General features: G+C 38.1%; 1 protein-coding gene across 1 annotated transcript in view; it reads left to right on the plus strand.

The window, feature by feature from the left end:
• The window catches only part of LARP1B (La ribonucleoprotein domain family, member 1B), a 168408-nt gene that overhangs the window by 51386 nt on the left and 92667 nt on the right, over nucleotides 1-24355 (plus strand). Inside the window, exon 9 of the mRNA XM_011996434.1 lies at nucleotides 3519-3881. Coding sequence (XP_011851824.1) covers nucleotides 3519-3881 — 363 coding nt within the window. The remainder of the gene's footprint in view (nucleotides 1-3518; nucleotides 3882-24355) is intronic.

The following is a 24355-nucleotide window of genomic DNA, read 5'->3' on the forward strand; positions in this document are numbered from 1 at the left end:
TGCAGTGGCGTGATCTCTGCTCACTGCAACCTCTGCCTCCCGGGTTCACGCCATTCTCCTGCCTCAGCCTCCCGAGTAGCTGGGACTACAGGTGCCCACCACCACACCTGGCTAATTTTTTATATTTTTTATTAGAGATGGGGTTTCATCGTGTTAGCCAGGATGGTCTTGATCTCCTGACCTCGTGATCCGCCTGCCTCAGCCTCCCAAAGTGCTGGGATTACAGGCGTGAGCCACCACACCCAGCTCAGTCAGGTGTATTTTTATTCGTTGTGCTGAATATTCATGTCCTTCATTTTGGGGAAACTAATGTTTCTCTGATTTCCACTTTCTGGTATCTGTTTTCATCTGATGTTGGACCTCCATGATTGATCATCTAACTACTGGGTGTTGGGTGTTTAAAAAAAGTTCTCTTCTGATACTTTCATTATTTCCATCATTGTTTTGGTTGCTTTTTGAAGGCTTTCTTAATATCCGGCGATTTTTGGTTGATGGTTCATATTAATATCAGTAAATTGGTATGGTTTTCTTTTTTGGTCTAATCTGCTCATCCAGGGCTGTTTTGTTTAATGTGAGGTATGATTGCACACTCTATTTTTAGCTTTTTTTTTGAAGCAGATTTTTGCTCTTGTTTGCCCAGGCTGGAGTGCAATGGTGGCATGATCTCGGCTCACTGTAATCTCCACCTCCTGGGTTCAAGCGATTCTCCTATCTCAGCCTCCTGAGTAGCTGAGATTACAGGCACCTGCCACCACGCCCAGCTAATTTTTTTGTGTATTTTTAGTAGAAACGGGGTTTCACCATATTGGTCAGGCTGGTCTCAAACTCCTGACCTCAGGCAATCCACCTGCCTTGGCCTCCCAAACTTCTGGGATTACAAGCGTGAGCCACTGCGCTCAGCCGATTGCACACTCTTGGTAAGTGAAAACGTCCTATGGACTTGGACACCTAGGCAGAGAATAGAGATGCTGGCTCTTTTTCTCCAAAATTGCTAAAAAAAAAAAAAAGGAGTACTTTTCTCTGAGACGTAGAATTTCTTAGTGTATCTCATTCATTGGTGAAATTACCTTTTCTTTTCCTCCCCCAACTCTATTTTAGAGGTTCAAAATAATACTAGGATGTGTTCAACTTCTATTCAGCCCCAGTACCCAAAACATGAGCCCTCTCTTGTGAAATCTTATTTTGTTTAGAAAGTAATTCTCGGGCTTTTAGTTGGGAGCGATCTTTATATAGTTTTATATTCTGAGATAAAGGGATTGGATTGACTGTTTTAGCTGTATTCTATAGTTGGTTTTCCAAATACCTATTTTGATTACCATCCAGTAGTCCATTCCTACTCCTTCTAACTGCCATCTCAAAACTTTCTAGAACTCTGGCGTTATCAATGGCTTTTACTTCCCTTTTAACCTTTGTATGAGTTCTAGGTTGCTGTTTTCTCTACTCTTGTTTATTATCAATACAATCCCATTTATTTTCTGCTTTCCAGAAAGTCGTAAAAGTCTTTGATCTTCTAATAGTAATACGTGTTTTCAGTATTGATGTGCATTTATTGCTTTTATTCTTTGCACTGTGTATTACTACTGCAAATAAGCATGCAAACTTTAGTCATCTTCAACTCCTAATCTCTTAATAATGGTCTTTTCCTTAGAAATTACAAAAACAAATTGAACAGTTTGGTGTTTATTGTCTTAGACTTTTATTATGTACTTGCAAATGTGAAAAGCAATGTATATAGTTTAAAATACATCATCAATGTTTTTAAAATATATATATTCACAGTGTTTTACAACTTGCCTTTTTTTAGTAAAAACATCTTGGGCAGCCTTCTGTTTACTAGATTGTTAGCTCCATCAGGGCATAGTTGTTGTTAAATTTATTGCTGTCTGTCCCTGTCTAGAACAGTGCCTGGCTCAGAGGGAGCACTCAGATAATTATCAACTGACTAAATGAATATGGATCTACGTTATTGGGAGTTTTGAAAGGGAGGAATTGTCTTTTTCCTAGACATAGGAAGTTAGCATGAACTGAAGGGTAAAATAGGCCAGAGGATGACCAATGAAGGTAACACCAAGGAGAAACTACTTCCTGCTGTTGGGAGTTTTAGACTAGTTTATATATTAGAAGATCTAGGATCTAAAAGCTTAGACTTTTAATGTAAACCAACAACTGTTTTAAGTTTTTTTTTTGAGATGGAGTGTTGCTCTGTCACCCAGGCTGTGAGTACAGTGGCACGATCTCAGCTCACTACAGCCTCTGCTTCTGGGGTTCAAGTGATTCTCCTGTCTCAGCCTGTCTCAGCCTCCTGAGTAGCTAGGACTACAGGTGCACGCCACCATACCTGGGTAATTTTTGCATTTTTAGTAGAGACGGGGGTCTTGGCCAGGCTTGTCTCAAACTCCTGGCCTCAGGCAATCTGCCCACCTTGGCCTCCCAAAATGTTGGGATTACAGGTGTGAGCCACTGCACCTGGCCTAGCTGTTTTAAGTTCTATATAGGGGTGGACAATTTGTCTTTTTTTTTTTTTTTTTTTTGAGACAAGGTCTTGCTCTGTCGCCCAGGCTGAAGTCCAGTGGCGTGATCTTGACTCATTGCAACCTCTGGCTCCCAGGTTCATGCAATTCTCCTGCCTCAACCTTCCGAGTATCTGGGACTACAGGCGCGTGCCTGGCTAATTTTTGTATTTTTAGTAGAGACAGGGTTTCACCATGTTGGCCAGGCTGGTCTTGAACTCCTGACCTTGTGATCTACCCTCCTCGGCCTCCCAAAGTGCTGGGATTACAGGCGTGAGCCACGGCACCTGGCCTGAGGAGTAGACATTTTAACATTTGCTGAATATTAGCGTGAATTTGACATGAAAATTGGGCCATGTAGAATGGGGATGAGGATAGAGTAGAGGGATTAGCTAGGAAACTATGTTATTATCATTGTGAGGTAAAAAGGTTTGGAATAGGGAAGACCATTGACTCTGAAAATCAGAAGACCTTGATTCTATCTGTCTGTCTGTTTATTTATTTATCTTTTGAGACAGAGTTTCACTCTTATTGCCCAGGCTCGCGTGCAATGGTGCGATCTGGGCTCACTGCAACCTTCCTGCTTCCCAGGTTCAAATGATTCTCCTGCCTCAGCCTCCTGAGTAGCTGGGATTATAGGAATCTACAACCACACCCAGATAATTGGTTCTGTTTATAATTATGAAATCATAGGCAAATACTTTCATATCTCTGGGCGTTTGTTTTCATCAGTAAGATGAGTCATTGCAATGTAATTGATGATTAAGACTATTCCAACTCTAAAAGAGTCTTTAATGTAATCCTTTCTTTATTCAACTTTCTGTTTTTCTTTAGTCTTAAATTTACTGGGCCAAAATAATACTAACTTGATTTTCTTTTACAGTTTGGCTGTTAAACTAGTAATTGAGCATAAAAGCTTGATATTACTTACTTGCAACACTGTTTTATGACATTTAATTTAAAAGTGATAGAAAGTTTTTTATATAAATTACCAATTTCTTCCTTCAGGAATCAGTGTCTGTCCCTGAAGGGTCATTAAATCAGCTATGTTCTTCAGAAGAACCAGAACAAGAAGAACTTGATTTTTTGTTTGATGAAGAGATTGAACAAATAGGACGAAAAAACACATTTACTGATTGGTCTGATAATGATTCAGATTATGAAATTGATGACCAAGACTTAAACAAGATTTTGATTGTAACTCAGACACCACCTTATGTGAAAAAACATCCCGGAGGAGATCGAACAGGCAACCACATGTCTCGGGCAAAAATCACATCTGAACTTGCTAAAGTTATCAATGATGGCTTATATTATTATGAACAGGATCTATGGATGGAAGAAGATGAAAACAAACATACAGCCATAAAGGTAATTGTTTCTGGCCAACATCTTTCTACTGATGCTTTGTTTTGATTGTATGTTGCTGTTTATATTTTCTTAAACTTGAGGCTCTATTTTATGAAATGTTGAATATAAATACATTGTATTTAACTTAAAATTCCTGGAAATATACCTGATAATTACTACCTGAGGAATCATTTTATTTTATGAAAGTAACAGCGTGATGAATACTGTAATTACAAAAGAAAATTAGCACTCACTGACTTAAACCCTTGCTTTTTTTTTTTTTTTTTTTTTTTTTTTAGGTGAAAATACTAAGAACGCCCTTTCTCATATGAAAGAATAAAAACAACTTACCTGTGGGGACAGGCTTGATTTATATACTTATACTTAATTTACTTACCTGGCTATCACCACAGCTGTATGAGCCAGTGGCTTTAGAGAGCACTCTTCTTCCCCTTTTCTGTTTTCCCCACTTAATCTATGGTGAATGATCTAAGATAGTGGAAATGGTTGTGGACAAACTATAAATGACTAAACTGGATGATTGTCTCTCTTGGTCTAGTCATTACTGTGGTGCTAGGGTTACTTTTTACAGCCTTGTTCTAATTTGTTTTATCTTCTTGCATTTCACCTCAGATCCTGGTCTCTATCCTAGTTATTAAGGTAAAATAGAGAACCAGAATAGTTTACCAGGTATCTGCATTCCTTCAATATGAATTATAATGGCACAGATATGGGGATAAAAAGGGATCTTTTTTTGCCATTAAGTTTATCAGAAAAGTCCCAATAGTTAAATATTTGTTTTCAGGATAGGGTATAATAAGGGAAACATTATATGCCAAATAGGAAACTGATCTTGGTTGGAAATAGTTAAAGTTGTAGGAAGAAAAGCTAGCCAACTAGTGGCTGGGTAGAGGGGACTGCCTGTTGATGGGGCTTCATATCATCAGCAAGAAGTGTCCTAGCCTTCTTGGCTCCTCATTTCTTTTCTTCCTGGAATCCCCAGTACTGCTTTTAGCCTTCTGTAACCACTGCCTTCTTGGAGAACCTGCCTCAGGCTATGATAGCTTGTTATGTGACTTAGAGCCTGAGTAGTTCTCTGCCTGTCCTACTGCTATGGGAAAGGAAGTGTGTTTTTATAATGCTTCTCAATTGAAAGTCTTTCCTAGTGTAAGCATTGCTATTTTATTTGTAATACTTAGTTTCTGTAAGTAATACCTATCTTAAATCCTTTTAGAACAGAGATTCTAGTACATTCTACTAATAATCAGTTAAAATTATTCTTCCCCCATTCTCGATCCCTTTACCCAGCTTTGTTTTTCACCATAGCATATATCATTATCTATAATTCTATATATTTTACTTACTTTTATTCTCTTGGAGAAAAACCATGGATGTAATACCAATGACAATAGGATTTTTTGTCTATTTTGTTCATTACTATTGTATCTCTAGTGCTAGAATGGTTTCTGGCACAAATATTCAATTCATGTTTGTTAAAGTGGGTAAATAAATTATGGAGTAAACATTATGCACTAACCAAAGGAACCCAACCATTGTGTGTAATATTGGTTCTGTGGGAAAATGTTTTCCAGTCTTCCTAGTAGTAACAAATTTGTAAGCCAACTTGAGAAACATGCCATTTGTAGGTAATTATTTCCTTAAATTATAGACAACAATAATTAAAAGCCATGTATTGAGTTCTTGAGGTATGTGCTGATCTTATTCATTAAATATTAACAGAAAGTAATCTTGGCTATATAACTTTAACCATTATAATTGCAAATATATCTTACTTTGACTTGATTCTTACATTCCTGTCATTTAACTCATTCTCTTTGGTTCTGATTCTGTGGTCTACATGTAGTTCCTCATTAGACTTATACTTTTCCTGTGGGTCTGCTTAAAGGGAGAGAAATCAGTCATTTAACATATGCTCATTGAATGCTTACTATGTGCCAGGCACGGCTAGAAACTGGGCACAGAGTGAGAAGATAACAAATAGGGTTTCTACATACCTAGAACCTACAGATAATTGGGGGAACAGACATAAACCCACAAGAAGTACTTAATCACAAATTATAATACATATTCTAAAAGAAAAAAATAGGATGCTGTTTCTTTGAGTAGTCAGGGAAGGCCTCTGAGAAAGTCAGTAATAGTGAAATCTGAAGTGGAAGTAGGACATGTAACCAAGCAAAGAGTAGGGAAACGGTATTCCAGAAAGAGGGAACAGTAAATGTCAAGGATATGTGGCAGGAAAGAATTTGGCGTATTTGAGGAAATGGAAAAAAGGTCAATTTGCCTACGGTATTATATAAAAGGTTAATTATAGATGAATAGGCAGGAGTCATATCATTTATGCGCCATGTTAAATAATGTGGAATTTATCTAAAGTTCAAATGCAGTACTTTAGGCTTTGCAAAGGCAGTGTAACATCTAATTTTTATTTTTAATAGATCACTCTGGTTGTTTTGGCACAGAATGGATTGTACAGGGACAAAAATGGGCAGAAGAAATCCAGTTAAGAGGCTATCCATATAGAATATGAATTGGTAGGCTAAGACAAACAGGTGGCAGAGGAAATATAGAATTGAGAAGACCCATCTCATCTGAGCCTTGAGGAATGATTATATAGCCGTTGTGTAGGAAAGTGTGTTGTTGTGAAAGTCAAAAGCTGGCCCTAAGAGAATAATCAGGTGTGTCAGCAACTTTACAGGTTGAATTAGATAGGAATGAAAAGTATGCCAAATTGATAGGGCAGTTTAGTACTGATTTTCGACCTCTGCAATAAGAGTTTTAGTGGATCCAGAAGCTATGTTGAACTGGACCAGAGAGTGAGTAAAGGCTCTATTCTGTTTTTGGCATATATTTACTGCTGAAGACTACTAAAATGAATAGGCTTATAGGTAAGAAAATATCTGCTTAAAATATTTGAAGATATGTTAGGTACGTTATTATCAGGATAAAACTATACAGAAGTGAAGTACTGAAACTTACTTTTACCCTTAGGACCCTTTGTAGAAGCTACCCAAACAGGGGTAAAAAACATAAACTCAGGGACCAGCCAAAATTGTGGATTCCCATAGGATTCCTTTTCCCATTTAATTGGTACCCAAAAGTGCACCAAGATCTCACAGATCACCACTGAAGAACTTACTCATGTAACCAAATACCACCTGTTCCCCAAAAATCTATGGGAAAAAAAGGTACCCTAAAGAATACACTTACAGTGAAAGAACTAAACTTGCTTCCTACCTACTCCCCTAAGGGACTCTATAAAGAATATTTTTCTGACTGGCGCAGTGACTCACACCTGTAATCCCAGCACTTTGGGAAGCCGATGTGGGTGGATCACAAGGTCAGGAGATCGAGATCACCCTGGTCAATATGGTGAAACCCCACCTCTACTAAAAATACAAAAATTAGCTGGGCATGGTGGCGCGTGCCTGTAGTCCCAGCTACTCGGGAGGCTGAAGACAGGAGAATCACTTGAACCCGGGAGGCAGAGGTTGCGGTGAGCGGAGATCACGTCAATGCATTCCAGCCTGGTGACAGAACAAGACTCTGTCTCAAAAAAAAAAAACAAAAAACAAAAAACCAGAATGTTTTCTGGTTGTGCTGAGCAGAATAGGGAGGAAAAAATTGGGCTAGAAGTTGTATTCATGAAACCCAAGTTCATACTCTGTGGGTGACTAAAGGAAACACTAGTTGTAAATTTAATGTGATTGCGGTCTTTTTGTTTCCCAGACACCTAGCATATGAAAATAAAGATATTTTTGTGTGTGTGAAAATATTCACCTTTATTCTAGACCTCCTTTATTTACATTATATTGCAAGGAAAGTTAGCAGCACATAAAGTGAATAATCTAACAAAAAAGTGAGATCTTGCATGTGAGAATGAGCAGAAAGTAACAGGCAGCAGAAACATACCTTAAAATAGTTTTTTTTTGAAATGGAGTCTCGCTCCATCGCCCAGGCTGGAGTGCAGTGACACCATCTTAGCTCACTGCAACCTCTGCCTGCTAGGTTCAAGTGATTTTCCTGCCTCAGCCTCCCAACTAGCTGGGATTACAGGTGTGTGCCATCACATCCAGCTAAATTTTTATATTTTTTGTAGAGACAGGGTTTCACCATTTTGGCCAGGTTGGTGTCGAACTCCTGACCTCAGGTGATCTGCTTACCTCGGCTTCCCAAAGTGCTGGGATTACAGGTGTGAGCCACCATGACTGGCCCCTTAAAATAGTTTAGATAGTCAGATTATTAAACAAAATATGCAGTAGCTAGGCTTACTATGTTTAAGGAAATAAAAATATGTGTAGAAAAGAAGAAATCCTAAAGAATAACCATAGAACTTCTGGAAATAAAAACAATTATGATTAAAATTAAGAGCTAAATCAATTGAAGGGATTAACAACAGATTAGACAGAATTGGAGAATTAGTCATTTGGAAGACTGTTCACAAGAATTTATTCAGAAATTTCCAGAGTAGCAAAGAAATAGAATATATGAAAAGAGGGTACAGAATGATTTTCTACACAGTCTTTCCTATCGGTTGATAAGTTTTAAATCAAATTTTGTAATTTAACATCTAGTAGATTTTGTTATAAAGCTTTTTATTTTTATTTTTTTAAAAAAAGGTAAGCAAGAAACTTGGAATATAGGATAATGGAGAAGGTGTAAAATACACATTTAGTCAGAGTTCCAGAGTGAAAGGGTAGAGAGAATGGGGCCAAGTCATTATTGTAAGAGGCAATTAGGACCTCTGCAGAACTAAGGAGAGGTGTCAGAGTTTAGCCAGAAAAAAAAGAGAGATTACTTTCTTTTTTATTTTTTTTGAGACGGAGTCTTGCTCTGTTGCCTAGGCTGGAGTACAGTGGTGCGATCTTGGCTCACTGCAAACTCTGCCTCCCGGGTTCATGCCATTCTTCTGCCTCAGCCTCCCGTGTAGCTGGGACTACAGGCGCCCACCACCACGCCCGGTTAATTTTTTGTATTTTTAGTAGAGATGGGGTTTCACCATGTTAGCCAGGATGGTCTCGATCTCCTGACCTCATGATCCGCCAGTCTCGGCCTCCCAAAGTGCTGGGATTACAGGCGTGAACCACCGTGCCCGGCCCAAGACAGATTACTTTCAAGAAAGAAGAATCATTAGACAGCTGATAGCTAGTTTCCCAACAGTGATAGCCAATAGACAATAGAATGATAGCTTTAATTTGCAAGGGAAAATAACTATCAACTTTTAGTTGTAGGCCTTGCAAAAATATCTTTCAGTAAGAGTGTAGAATATGAGAAATTGCCACCAGCAGAGCCTCATGAAAGAAAGTCCCAAAGGGTAGAATAAAAGTGATTTTACATGTCAGAAACACAGAAAGGACTGCAGAGCAAAACAAGTAATAAATACATGAATAAACCTAAGTGAATATTAAGTGTATAAAGCAATTATGATGTCTGATAGATTTACTATAACATTAACACAAACTGGGAGAGAGAGCAGCAAATGAATCTAGTATTTAAATGTAACTTCATATCTGGAAAAAAGGTACTGATTAAAGTTATTAAAGTTTGCAAATTGCAGTTTGAAGGATACCCATTTAATTAACAAGGTGAACTAAGTTCATATGGAAATTTCAGAAATCCATAGTAGTCAAAACACTCTTAAAAAATAACAAAATTATGGCCGGGTGCGGCGGCTCACGTCTGTAATCCCAGCACTTCAGGAGGCCGGGTGGGTGGATTACCTGAGGTCAGGAGTTGGAGACCAGCCTGACCAACATGGTGAAACCCTGTCTCTACTAAAATTACAAAATCAGCCGGGAATGGTGGTGCATGCCTATAATCCTAGCTACTTGGGAGGCTGAGACAGGGGAATTGCTTGAACCTGGGAGGTGGAGGTTGCAGTGAGCTGAAATTGCGCCATTGCACTCCATCCTGGGCAACAAGAGTGAAAATTCTGTCTCAAAACAAACAAAAAACAAAAACAAAATTGAAGGACTCATTTTACGATTTCAAAACTTACTACAAAGCTGCAGTAATCAAGATAGTGGTACTATCATAAGGATGAACATATAGATCAATGGAATAAAATTGAGAGCCCAGAAATAAACATGTCTATTTTCAACTAACTTTTCAACAAATGTGCCTAGACCATTCAGTATGGAAAGAATAGTTGTTTCAACAACTGGGACTCTGTCAACTTGATACCTACATACAAAAGAAGGAAGTTGGGTCCCTCCCTATCTTACATCACGTATCAAAATTAACTTGAAATGAATTAAATTCATAAATTTAAGAGGAAAAAGGATAAAACTCTTAGGATAAGATGTGTAAAAGCTTCATGACCTTGGATCTAACAGTGGTTTTTCATATGATACTAATAGCACAAGCGACAAATGATAAAAACAGGTAAGTTGGACACCATCAAAATTTAAAAATTTTGAATCTCAAAGGATACCATACAGAGAGTGAAAAGCCAGTATAGATGTTCCTCAAATTATGTTGGGGTTACATCCTTATAAACTCATCATAAATTGAAAATATACTGTTAAACTGAAATGTATTTAGTACACCTAACCTACCACACATCATAGCTTAGCCTAGTCTACCTTAAACCTGCTCAGAGCACTTATGTTAGCCTTAGTTGGGCAAAATCATTTAAACACAAGGCATATTTTATAATAAAGTATTAATATCTTATATAATGTATTGATTACTATACTGAAAGTGAAAAACAGAATGGCTCACTGCTGCTGCCCTGCATTGCAAGAAAGTATACCACATATTGCTGGCCTGGGAGAATTAAAAAATTTGAAGTACAGTTTTTTCTTCTAAGTGCCTCTTGCTTTCACAACATTGTAAAGGCAAAATTGTAAGTCAAACTATCGTAAGCCTGGGGCTATTTGTACAAAAAACCACAATACAATTTACATTTGCACCCTAATACATGAAATAGTTATAAATCTGACAAAATATGTACAGGATCTATATGAGGATTACTACAAAACCCTGATGAAAGAAATAAAGGGGCAAAGTGCGGTGGTTCACGCCTGTAATCCCAGCACTGGGAGGCCGAGGCGGGCAGGCGGATCACGAGGTCAGGAGATTGAGACCATCCTGGCTAACACGGTAAAACCCCGTCTCTACTGAAATACAAAAAAACTAGCTGGGCGTGGTTGTGGCGCCTGTAGTCCCAGCTACTCGGGAGGCTGAGGCAGGAGAATCGCGTGAACCTGGGAGGCGGGGCTTGCAGTGAGCCAAGATCGCACCACTGCACTGCACTCCAGCCTGGGTGACAGAGCGAGACTCCGTCTCAAAAAAAAAAAAAAAAAAAAAGCCAAGTGTGGTGGCACGTGCCTATAGTCCCAGCTACTCGAGAGGCTGAGGCAGGAGAACTGATTGAACCCAGAAGGCGGAGGGTGCAGTGAGCCGAGGTCACACACTCCAGCCTTGGCCACAGAGCAAGACTCCGTCTCGGGAAAAAAAAAAAGGAATAGGTAAATTGAGAAATATTCCATGTTCATATTGTAGATAGGAAGACTCAATAATGTCGTGTCAATTCTTTCCAACATAACTATAGATTCTGTGCAGTTTATGGTCTTGTTAAATTGAGATGCATTTAGTATACCCAATGAAAATCTCAGCTAATGATTTTGTGGATATCTCCAGAGGCAAAAAAACACCTAAAAAACCCAGAATAGCTAATACAACATTGAAAATTGGAAGACTGATACTACCTGACTTCAAGATTTACTGTAAAGCTACAGTAATGAAGACAATACAGTATTGGTGAAAGAATAGACAACTAAATCAATAGAACAGAATGGAAAGTGCAGAAATAGACCCACACAGATGCAGTCAACTGATGTTTGACAAAGGAGCAAAGGCAATACAATAGAGAAAAGTCTTTTCAACAAATAGTGCTAGAAGAGCTGAGCATTCATGTGAAGAAAAATGAATCTTCACCCTTCAGAAAGGGGGGAGAAAGTGGAAGGACCGTAGTCCAAAATGTAAAAGACAAAACCGTAAAAGTCCTAGAAGATGATCTAAGAGAAAATCTAGATGACCTTGGGCTTATGACTTTTTAGATACAACACCAAAACAATCCATGAAAGAAATAAGCTAGAATTCTTCAAAATTAAAAACTTCTGCCCAGTGAAAGATACTGTCAAGAGAATGAGGAAGGCCAGGTGCAGTGAGTGGCTCATGCCTATAGTCTTAGTACTTTGGGAGGCTGAAGTGGGAGGATTGCTTGAGACCAGGAGTTTGAGACCAGCCTGGGCAACATAGTGAGACTGTCTCTACAAAAAATTTTTTTTTAAAAAAGGAGAGAAGCCATTGACTGCTAGAAAATATTTGCAAATGACAAATCTGATAGAGGGTTATTATCCAAAATATACAAATAACTATTAAAACTGAGAAAACAGAACCCAATTTAAAAATGGTTCACGAAAAAATGGTTGATAGATCAGTTTATTGAAGAAAAAAAGAAAAAACTATTGAAAGAACTGAGCTGACACTTCACCAAAGAAGATAAACAGCAAATGCATGTGAAAAGATGCTCGATATCAAATATTAGGGAGCTGCAAGTAAAAACAACAATGGGATGCTACTGTAGACTCATTAGGAGCACCAAAATCCAAAACAATAACACCAAATGCTTGCAGGGATGTGGAGCATTAGGAAATCTCATTCACTCCTGGCGGCAATGCAAAACAGTACAGCCTCTTTGGAAGGTAGTTTGACAGTTTTATACAAAACTGAACTAAACATACTCTTACCAAAGGATCTAGCAAATTTACTCAAATGAGTTGAAATGTATAGCCACACAATAACCTGAACATGGATGTTTATAGCAGCTTTATCCATAAATTGTCAAAACTTGGAAAACACCAAGGTATCTTTCAGTAGGTGGATGGATAAACAAGCTGTGGTACATTCCTACAGTGGACTTACTCAGAGCTCAAAAATGAATGAGCTATCAAGCTGTGAAAAGACATGGATTCATACCAAGACTTAGTTTATATTGGGTGAAAAAAGCCTATTTGAAAAGACTACATACTGTATGATTCCAACTATGTGGCATTCTAGAAAGGGCAAAACTATAGTAACAGTAAAAAGATCAGTGATTGCCAAGGGTTGGAAGAGATGAATGGACAGAGCACAGGTTTTTTAGGGCAGTGCTACTATTTTCTATGATGTTTTAATGATGGATACATGCCATTGTACACTTCTCAAAACCCATAGAAAATGTACAGGACAATTTTGATAATACTGTAAGTGTTTTCATCTATTGTAACTAATGTATCACTCTAGTGCAGGATGATAGTGGGGGAGGTTGTATGTGTTTGGGTGCAGGAGGTCTATGGTATACTCTGTACTTTCTGCTTGGTTTTCCTGTGAACCTAAAACTTCTAAGAAAACCTAAAAAAAGGTAACAGATTAGGAGAAAATATTTGCAAATTAAAGGAGGGAGGGGCAAAGAGCTTATTTTCTTCCAAAAATTTTTCTTTAAAAAAAGTTTTTACCCGTCTGTATGTGTTGAAAAATATTTGTAATATACAAAGAGCTCTTACAAATCGATAAGATGAATAACCTAATTTTAAAAAGGGCAAACAGGAGCTCAAGGCCAGCCTGGGCGACTTAGTGAGACCCTGTCTCTAAAAAAAAAATAAAGATATAAACTAGGCAGATGTGGTGGTGTGTGCCTGTAGTCCCAGCTACTCCACAGGCTGAGGCAGGAGGATTGTGTGAGCCCAGGAGTTTGAGGTTACAGTGAGCTGTGATCGTGCCACTGCACTCCAGCCTGAGCAATCAAGCAAGACCTTGTCTCTAAAAACTAATAAATAAATTAAAATAGGCAAGGAATTTGAGTAGACATTTCTTCAAAGAAGAGATACATGGGGCCAATAGACACTTGAAAAGTTGCTTAACATCATTAGCCGCCAGGGGAATTGAAATAAAATCATAATTATACCATGTTATGCCCTACAGGATAACTATAATAAAGAAGACAGATACACTGCCAAGTGTGAGGATAGGGAGAAGTTGGAACCCTCATACCACACTGGTGGGAATGTAAAATGGTGCATCTGCTTTGGAATACAGTCTAGCAGTTTTCAAAAGGCTGAACATAGGGTTACTATGTGACCCAGCAATTCCACTTTTATGTATGTAATCCAAAGAAACAAAGACATTTATGCACATGGATGTCATGTTCTTGTACATGAATGTTCATTTCAGCATTTCAAAAAATGAACAGAACTCAGATTTTTATTAACTGATGTTTGGATGAATGTGGTATATCCATACAATAGAGTGTTTGGCAATCAAAGGAAATGAAGTACTTAATTTTTTTTGATTATTATTATTATTTTTTGAGACAGAGTCTCACTCTGTCGCCGAGGCTGGAGTGCAGTGGCGTGATCTTAGCTCACTGCAATCTCTGCCTCTCGGGTTCAAGTGATTCTCCTGCCTCAGCCTCCCAAGTAGCTGGGATTACAGGCACGCCTGGCTAATTTTTGTATTTTTCAGTAGAGACAGAGTTTTGCCATGTTGGCCAGGCTGGTCTTGAACTCCTGACCTCAAATGATCTGCCTTCCTTAGTGCTGAGATTGCAGGGGTGAGCCACTGTGCCTGGCCGATTTTTAAATTTTTATTTTTTGTCTTAAGATCTTTTTTCTCTAACCTGCTTCAGAGAAAGAGAAATGAAGGACTAATACATGATACAATATGAAAGCATTATGAAGACAGTATGTGAAAGGAGCCATCATAAAAGACTACATTTTATAGAGCAGCAGTCCCCAACCTTTTTGATACCGGGGACTAATTTTATGGAAGACAATTTTTCCATGGACTGGGGGGCATGGTTTTGGAATGATTTAAGCACATTACATTTATTGTGCACTTTATTTCTGTTATTACGTTATAATATATAATGAAATAATTGTGCAACTTATCATAATGTAGAATCAGCAGGAGCTGTAAGCTTGTTTTCTGCAACTAGATAGTCCCATCTGGGGGTGATGGGAGACAATGACAGATCATCAAGCATTAGATTCTCATGAGGATCACACAACCTAGATTCCTCGCATCTGCAATTCACAAAGGGGTTCATGCTCCTCTGAGAATCTAATGCTGCCACTGATCTGGCAGACGGTGGCGCTCAGGCAGTAATGAGAGTGATAGGTAGCAGCTGTAAATAGAGATGAAGCTTTACTCGCTTGCCCGCCCACCACTCACCATGGTTCCTAACAGGCTACACACCAGTACTGGTGAGTGGCTAGGAGGAAATGTGGAGTGGCTGTTAATGGTTATCAGGCTTCTTTTGGAGGTGATAAAAATGTTCTGTAGTTGATTGTGGTAATGGTTGTGAAACTCTGAATATATGAAAAACAATTGAATTGTATACTCGAGTGAATTATACTATATGTTAATTACACATTAAAAAAATTAATTAAAAAAAAATCGGGTTGGGCACGGTGGCCCACGCCTGTAATCCTAGCACTTTGGGAGGCTGAGACAGGTGGATTACTTGAGGTCAGGAGTTTGAGACCAGCCTGGCCAACATGGTGAAACCCCATCTCTACTAAAAATACAAACAATGGCCGGGCGTGGCGGTGCAGGCCTGTAGTCCCAGCTACTCGAGAGGCTGAGGCAGGAGAATTGCTTGAACCTGGGAGGCAGAGGTTGCATTGAGCTGAGATCGCACCACTGCACTCCAGCCTGGGCAATAAAAGTGAAACTCCGTCTCAAAAAAAAAAAAAATCATTTAACCATATACATTAGGGTTTATTTCCGGACTGTCTATTCAATTGGTCTGTATGTCTGTCTTCATGACAGTACCACAATGTTTTGATTACTGTAACAATCCGGAACTCTAAAGCTTCCAAATCTCTTCTTTTTCAAGAATGTTTTGGCTATTCAAGGTCCCATGAGATTCCATGTGAATTTTTTGGGTGAATTTTTCTAACTGTGCAAAAAATACCATTGGGATTTTCATAGGCATTGCACTGAAGCTGCAGATACTTTGGGTAGTACTGACATGTTAACAATATTAAGTCATCCATGAACATGAGATGACTGTCCATTTATTTGTTGTTTTTTATAACAGCTTTTTTTTGTGGAGGCAGGGTCTTGTTATACCTGGTGTCAAACTCCTGGCCTTAAGCAATCCTTCCGCCTTGGCCTTGCAAAGTATTGGGATTACAGGTGTGAGCTACTGAACCTGTCCGGGTAAATGATTTTTTTGACAAGTGTATCAAGACCACTCGATGGAGAAAGGATAATCTCTTCAACAATTGATACTGGGAAAATTGGGTATCCACGTGTAAAGGAAGGAAGTTAGATCTTTACCATATACCATAAACGAAGGTGAATTAACCTGGATTAAAGACTTAAACATATTACCTAAAATTATTGAACATTTAGAAGAAGGCCTTAGGGGAAAGCCTTCATGATCTTGGATTTGGCAGTGGTTTCTTGGGTATCACACTAAAATCACATGTTATAGAACAAAAGTAGACAAATGGAATTCTTGAAAATTAAAAATGTATGTGTATGAAAGGACACAGTTAACAGTAGGCAACCTATGGAATGGGAGAAAATATTTGCAAATTATATATCTGATAAGGGATTAGTATCCTGAGTATATAAAGAACTACAAATCAACAAAAAATATAACTTAATTTTAAAAATGGACAGAAGACTTGTATAGACAGTTCTCTAAGGGTGATATGAAAATGGCTAATAAGGCTGGGCGCAATGGCTCACGCCTGTAATCCCAGCACTTTAGGAGGCCGAGGTGGGTCAATCACTTGAGGTCAGGAGTTTAAGACCAGTCTGGCCAACATGGTGAAACTCCATCTCTACTGAAAATACAAAAAAATTAGGGTTGGTGGTGCACGCCTGTAATCCTAGCCATTCAGGAGGCTGAGGCAGGGGAATTGCTTGAACCCTGGAGGTGGGGGTTGTGGTGAGCTGAGATCGCACCACTGCACTCCAGCCTGGGTGACTGAGACTTCATCAAAAAAAAAAAAAAAAAAAAAAAAAAAAAGCTAACAAACATTTGAAAAGGTGCTCAAAATCACTACTCAGAATAGAAATGCAAATAAAAAAAAATCACAGGATTATCACCTCACACTGATTAGGATGTTTACCATTTAAAAAACCACACAGAAAATAACAATTGTTCACAGGGATTTGGAAAAATTAGAACCCTTGTGAACTCTCAGTGTGAGTGTAAAATGGTGCAGCCCTTATGGAATACAGGATGGCAGTTTCTCAAAAAATTAAGGATAGAAATATCATGTTATCTAGCAATATTAATTCTAGGCATATATCCAAAAGAATGAAGGTAGGATCTCTAAGAGGTATTTGCATGTCCATGTTCAGAGTAGCATTATTTACAATACCCAAGAGGTGGAAGTAAGTCAAATGTCTTTCAGTGGAGGAATGGATAAGCAAAATGTAACATATACATACAATGGATTATTATTCCACCTTAGAAAGGATGGAAATCTTGCTGCAACACGGATGAACCTTGAGGACTTTATGCTTCAGTCACAAAAAGACTCAATCAAAGTATGTTTCCACTTATAGGAGATACCTAACTAAAGTGGTGAAGTTTATAGAAACAAAGTAAGAAGGTAGTTGCCAGGAGCTGAGGGCAGGAGAGAAACTGGAAAGTGTTGCTTAATGGGTATAGGGTTTTATTTTTGCTAGATGAAAGTTTTGGAGATCTGTTGCATAGCAGTGTGAATATATTTAACATTACTGAATTGCACACTTTAAAATGGTTAAGATGGTAAATTTTGTGATGTGTTTTTTAACATAATTAAAAATTATTTTAAAAATCCAACTACATACCAAATTAAAAAAAAATAACCAAAAGAAAACTTAATACACATAGGCTCAGACCTCTGATCCCAGCACTCTGGGAGGCTGAGGTGGGAGGATCACCTGAGGTCAGGAGTTCGAGACCAGCCTGGCCAACATGGCGAAACCCCATCTCTCCTAAAAATACAAAAATTAGCTGGGTGTGGTGATGCACGCCTGTAATCCCAGCTACTTTGGGAGGCTGAGGTAGGAGAATTGCTTGAGCCCGGGAGGTGGAGGTTGCAGTGAGCTGAGATCGCACCATTGCACTCCAGTCTGGGAGACAGAGCTAGACTCCATATAAAAAAAAAAACAAACAAACCAAAAACCAAAACATACACGCATATTAATAGCAGATGGAATAGACTTACAAAGTTGGCTTAGAGATAAGCATTACTAGTGTGCAAGTGTCATATAATGATAAAAAGTGAAGTTTATCAGAGGAGATAACCTCAAATTCAATGTATTTAATATTAAAGCTTCAAATATATGAAACAAAAATTGGTAAAACAAATCCACTGTTGTAATGAGTGATTTACTCTCTATATAAACAAGGCATAATCAGACAATAAAAAGTAATTTCAGAAACGTTTTGCCTAAGAACTGCAGAGCATATGTTCTTTTTTAGTATATACATGGTACTTAGACCTCCGCTGGTTTATAAAGTGAATTCCAAAGCACATTATTAGTGGAATTAAACTGGTGATTTTATTTGTTAATTTTTAAATACTTTTGTAGAGATGAGGTCTCACTATGTTGCCTGGCTAGTCTTGAACTCCTGGCCTCAAGAGATTTCTATGGCCTTGGCCTCCCAAAGTGTTGGGATTACAGGCATGCCACACTGTACCTGGTCAAGCTAGTGATTAATAATAATAAAACTAAATGAAATAAATTCCCATATTCCTGAAAACGGTATGGTTTTAAATAACTCAGCATTCAAAGAAGAAATTAGTAGAAATTAGAAAATTTGAATTGAATGATAACTGAAGTTAAAAGGTGCAGCTAAGGCAATAGGCTTAAATGCAAATATTAGGGAAAACACTTGAAATTAATAGGCCAATTACCAATATTATCTTGGCTTTATTAAAAAAAAAACTCCCCCAACAGGTTGCAGTGAGCAGAGATTGTGCCACTGCACTTCAACTTGGGCGACACAGCGAGACTCCATCTCAAAACAAAATAAAAAAGAAAGAAACAAACAAAAAACTCCCCCAATTCTCAAAGATAGAGCAAAAGCTTCTCATTCATGTTACCTGACATTGGCTGTGGGTCAGCTATTGCAGCTCTGTATGTTTGGTTCTTCTCCAATTGTCTTCTCATTTGGGGATTAATTCCAGAACAGCAGTTCCTATACAATACATGCTTATTCATGTGGCAGAGGGGAAGAACAAGAGGCAGAGCCAAATCTTAGTTAGATTTGACGTTGCTGCTTGTATGTGCTTTCTGTGCATTTTTTGTATTCCATTGACTATATGGCCAAGCCTATAGGCTGGGGAACATATATTTTTTCATTCCATTTGAAATTTATTTTTTAGTGATACATAATAATTGTATATATTTATGGGATATGTGTGATATTTTGATACATGCATACCGTATGTAATTATGAAATTAGGGTAATTTATATATGTCACCTCGAACATTTATCATTTCTTTGTACTTGGATGGGGAATATATATACATACACACACTATATACACAGATGTGCATGTTTATATATTTGTGTGTGTGTGTGTGTGTGTGTATATATATATATATATTTTTTTTTTAGGGCGGGTGGTGACAGAGTTTTGCTGTCTCACCCAGGATGGAGTGCAGTGGCATGAATCTCAGCTCACTGCAACCTCCACCTCCTGGTCTCAAGTAATTCTTGTGCTTCAGCCTCCCAAGTAGCTGGAACTACAGGCATGCACCACCAAACCTGGCTAATTTTGGAATATATATATATATATATATGTGTGTATATATATATATATACTTTTTGAGACGGAGTCTCGCTCTGTCACCCGGGCTGGAGTGCAGTGGCCAGATCTCAGCTCACTGCAAGCTCCGCCTCCCTGGTTTACGCCATTCTCCTGCCTCAGCCTCCCAAATAGCTGGGACTACAGGCACCCACCACCTCGTCCGGCTATTTTTTTGTATTTTTTAATAGAGACGGGGTTTTACCATGTTAGCCAGGATGGTCTTGATCTCCTGACCTCGTGATCCGCCCGTCTCGGCCTCCCAAAGTGCTGGGATTACAGGCTTGAGCCACCACGCCCGGCCTGGAATATATATTCTTAAAAGGCAGGTGACAGTGATGAATATGCATAATCTTCTCTTCTGGGGAATATGAGGATTGAACAACGTAACAGAATCTGCTATAGCATTGATCTCAAGAAGTTAGGAAAAGAATTAACAATATAAACCCCCATAAAAAATATGGAAGGAAATAAATAGCAGAATTTAATTAATTACATCTAACACATAATAGAGGACTTAATTTATGACTTAATCATATCAGGACTTAATTTTTCAAAAAGGCTAGAATTAAGCTTATGATAACAAAAAAGAAAATAGATATTTTACATGGAATGCAATAGGGGATATACTTACTAATCATACAGAAATTTTAAAATATAATTTTAGAGCAATAAATTTGAACATTTTTATAAAGACAGATTTCTAGAAAAGTATATAACTTCAAAATTGAGTGGAAAAGAAAGTCCAGATGGTGCTATGACAATTTAAAACATCTTCAAACTCTATAATAATTTCAAATATAGATATTTTATTAACATATCTCTTTATAATTAGAATGATTGATTTCAGGAATGCACAAATATTTCCAGTGAATAGAGCCAATAATAATAAGTCAAATATTTGTGGAAATGGTAGTGGTGGGGGAGAATACTTATGAGAAGAACCTATCGTTGGTACCTGAACTATACATAAGAAATTAGAATTCATGAGAATATGAATGAGAGTCAGGCATTACCTAGGTATAAAAAGGCTAAATAGCTGGGCATGGTGGCTCATGCCTGTAATTCCAACCCTTTGTGAGGCCAAGCCAAGTGGATAACCTGAGATCAGGAGTTCGAGACCAGCCTGGCCAATGTGGTGAAATCCTATCTGTACTAAAAATACAAAATTAGCTGGGCATGGTGGTGGGCACCTGTAGTCCCAGCTACTTGGGAGGCTGAGACACGAGAATCGCTTGAACCTGGGAGGCAGTTGCATTGAACTGAGATCACGCTACTTCACTCCAGCCCAGGCGACAGAGTAAGACTCTGTCTCAAAAAAATAAAATAAAATAATAATAGTAATAATTTTTTAAAAGTCTAAACAATATTTTAGTAAACAAATTTAGCAGTTTTTTTAAAAAAATAGATAACCAAGTTGTGTTCATTCAAGATCATGAATTAATTGTACATTAGAAAAGTTAGTAAAGGAAATTCACATTAACAGATTGAAGAAAGATTGTGATCACTTGAATAAAAAAGAAAAAAATAGAAGAGAATAAAGAAAAATATTTGAGGTGATTGATATCCCCATTACCCTGATGTGATCATTACACATTGTATACAGGTATCAAAATAGCACATGTACCCCAGAAGTATGTATGACTAACATACATATATCAGTTTTTTTAAGAAGCATAAAAAGTCCCCAAACCACTAACGGTCTAGGCATTAAAGAATGTCTGTAAGTCAGGCATAGTGGTATGCACCTGTAGTCCCAGCTATTCTAGAGGCTAAGGCAGGAGGATCCCTTGAACCCAAAAGTTCAGTGCTATAGTGTGCAATGATTGCACCTGTGAATGGCCACTGCACTTCAGCCTGGGTAATATAGTGAGGCATTATCTCTTAAAAAAAAGAAAAGAATCCATAAAGTAGATTTACTAAATGCTTGTAACTGTGTAACTGTTAAAACAAAATCAGTATAAGATTGTGCCTTTGCACTCCAGCCTGGGCGACAGAGTGAGACTGTCTCAAAAAAACAAAAGAAGAAAAGATTCAGTATACCGCTTATAAGACATGAACAAACTTTTTACAAAAGAAGCAGTCTAAATGACGGAACACAAGATGTTCAACATTATTAGTCAAGGAGATAAAAATATTTCAATGAAATAGTTCATGAAACTTACATTAGCAGTGTTAAGACATCAGATGGTAAATAGAGTTTGGGAGTATTTGGAGCAAGAACCTCTATCTGTCTGTGGGAATAAAAAATGGTCAACCATATGCTATGATCCACCATTTCCACTCAGGAATATATTCTCGAGTTGCATTGTTTAAATGTAGTAGACATTAACCACATGTTAACATTGGTTAACATTGATTAAACAATTGGTTAACATTGGTTAACAAAGACATTGAGCCCTTGAAATGTGGCTAGTCAAAATAGAATGTGTTTTAACTGTAAAATATTGAATTTTGAAGACTTAGTAACAAAAAGGAATATAAAATATCTCAAATTTTAATAATTATTGCATGTCGAAATAGATTAAATATTTAAAATGTACCTCTTTTTATATTTTTTGTAGTTATGGAAAATTTAAGATTACATTGTGTTTGTATTGGATGGCACTACCCTAGAGGAATTTAGATGTGTTCATCAGGAGCAATGTGTAATAATATAGCAGAATAATTCATTATAGTCACAAATTGAAAATATTTGAAATATTTATCAGTACTTGACTATGTCATCATTATAGTAGTGAAAAGTAGCTATATAGTAGAGAAAAAAAGATTGCCATACACATCTTTATGAATACATAAAGAAAACAATGCTGAATGAAAGAAGTGAGGGTTCATACACAATATGACTCCACAAAACTCAAGAACAGGTTAAATTAAACATGATTTTTTAGGTATACTTACGTATATAGATAGTTGCATAAAGAAAAACCTGGAATAATTATTACATAAGTCAGAATTTGTTCATTGTAGGGGCTGGGGGGAGGTGTAGGATACTCAGAAGTTTCTAAAATACTAACAGTTGTGTTTCTCGTAGTTGTTACATGAATGCATGATAAGTTGCACATATATATATATATATATATTTTTTTTTTTTTTTTTTTTGAGACGGAGTCATGCGCTGTCGCCCAGGCTGGAGTGCAGTGGCCGAATCTCAGCTCACTGCAAGCTCCGCCTCCCGGGTACACGCCATTCTCCTGCCTCAGCCTCCCAAGTAGCTGGGACTACAGGCGCCCGCCACTTCGCCCGGCTAGTTTTTTGTATTTTTTAGTAGAGACGGGGTTTCACCGTGTTAGCCAGGATGGTCTCGATCTCCTGACCTCGTGATCCGCCCGTCTCGGCCTCCCAAAGTGCTGGGATTACAGGCTTGAGCCACTGCGCCCGGCCGCACATATATATTTTATGCATTCTTCTAGGAGACATATTTCATAACAATACTAAAAGGCTAGAATTAAAGGGGGATGGGTACTACAAAAGAGGCAAGCCAAAGCTGATTTATTTACTTCTCGAAGGTGCCACGTTGTTGTTCCTTGGTCTAAAGTCAAGGTAGGTTGATTGTCTCTGTTTTTTTTTTTTTTTTTTTTTTTTGAGACAGAGTCTTGCCCTGTCACCCAGTCTAGAATGCAGTGGCGTGATCTCGGCTCACTGCAACCTCCACCTCCGGGGTTCAAGTGATTCTCCTGCCTCAGCCTCCCAGGGGATTACAGACATGCACCACCATGCCCGGCTAATTTTTGTATTTTTAGTAGAGATGGAGTTTCACTGTCTTGGCCAGGCTGGTCTTGAACTCCTGACCTTGTGATCCACCTGCCTCGGCCTCCCAAAGTGCTGGGATTATAGGCATGAGCCACCGCAGTTGGTCAGTTGTCTCTGCTTTTTTGTGTCCACCTATTTGTCTTCCTTTCCAGTGGTCTGCTTGAGTGGTATAAATCTGTACAGTATTGAAGGCTTTGTTAGCATAGGATGTAGAGATCAGATGTCCATCCCAAAAATACGCTGGTAGGCCTTTACATCTTATTATTGGTATCATTGGCTAGCATCTGGGCTTATGAGCTCAGGTATTTCCTGGTCCACTATCTCATGATACCTTCCCCTAACTAGAAATGTTTAATTTGTATTTACAGAATAAGAGAGAGAGAAACCCATTACAAGTTGCTCAGTATTCTATCCTCTGCCCAAGTTGCTTGTGTAGAAACTTAAATATACTAATGTGTTTATCTCCAACATTTTAGGAAGAACCTTCAAATTTGAAACTTCTGAATCACATCTGCCAGTCACTTAATCTAATCTTTAGGCTCATTGCTTTTACAGTAGTGAAATATACCAGTTTTGTCCAGTACTACTTATATATTATCAGGTGAACTTATACTCCTCACTGGTGGCCTAAACATCAGTTCCCAGAATTTTTCTTGGATGTACTTAGCTTTGTGGTATTTGAGAGAACATTTCCAGTAGTTAGGTGATTGAGACCATCAGCAAGCACATTGTTGAGAGGTTACACTGTCAACAAGAAAGCCCACCTTTAGTGGCTTTCTTCTGCCTTGACCCGGACAGCATTCTGGAATTATTGGGGTCCTTGAGCCTTGGAAGACCGGATGGCTCTCATTCACTTTGACTTTGCTGATTACTTCACTGTCTTATGCAGCATCCCCCTTAGAAATGAGGCAA

The sequence above is a fragment of the Mandrillus leucophaeus genome, unplaced genomic scaffold (genome assembly GCF_000951045.1).
Source record: "Mandrillus leucophaeus isolate KB7577 unplaced genomic scaffold, Mleu.le_1.0 Scaffold513, whole genome shotgun sequence".
Taxonomy (NCBI): domain Eukaryota; kingdom Metazoa; phylum Chordata; class Mammalia; order Primates; family Cercopithecidae; genus Mandrillus; species Mandrillus leucophaeus.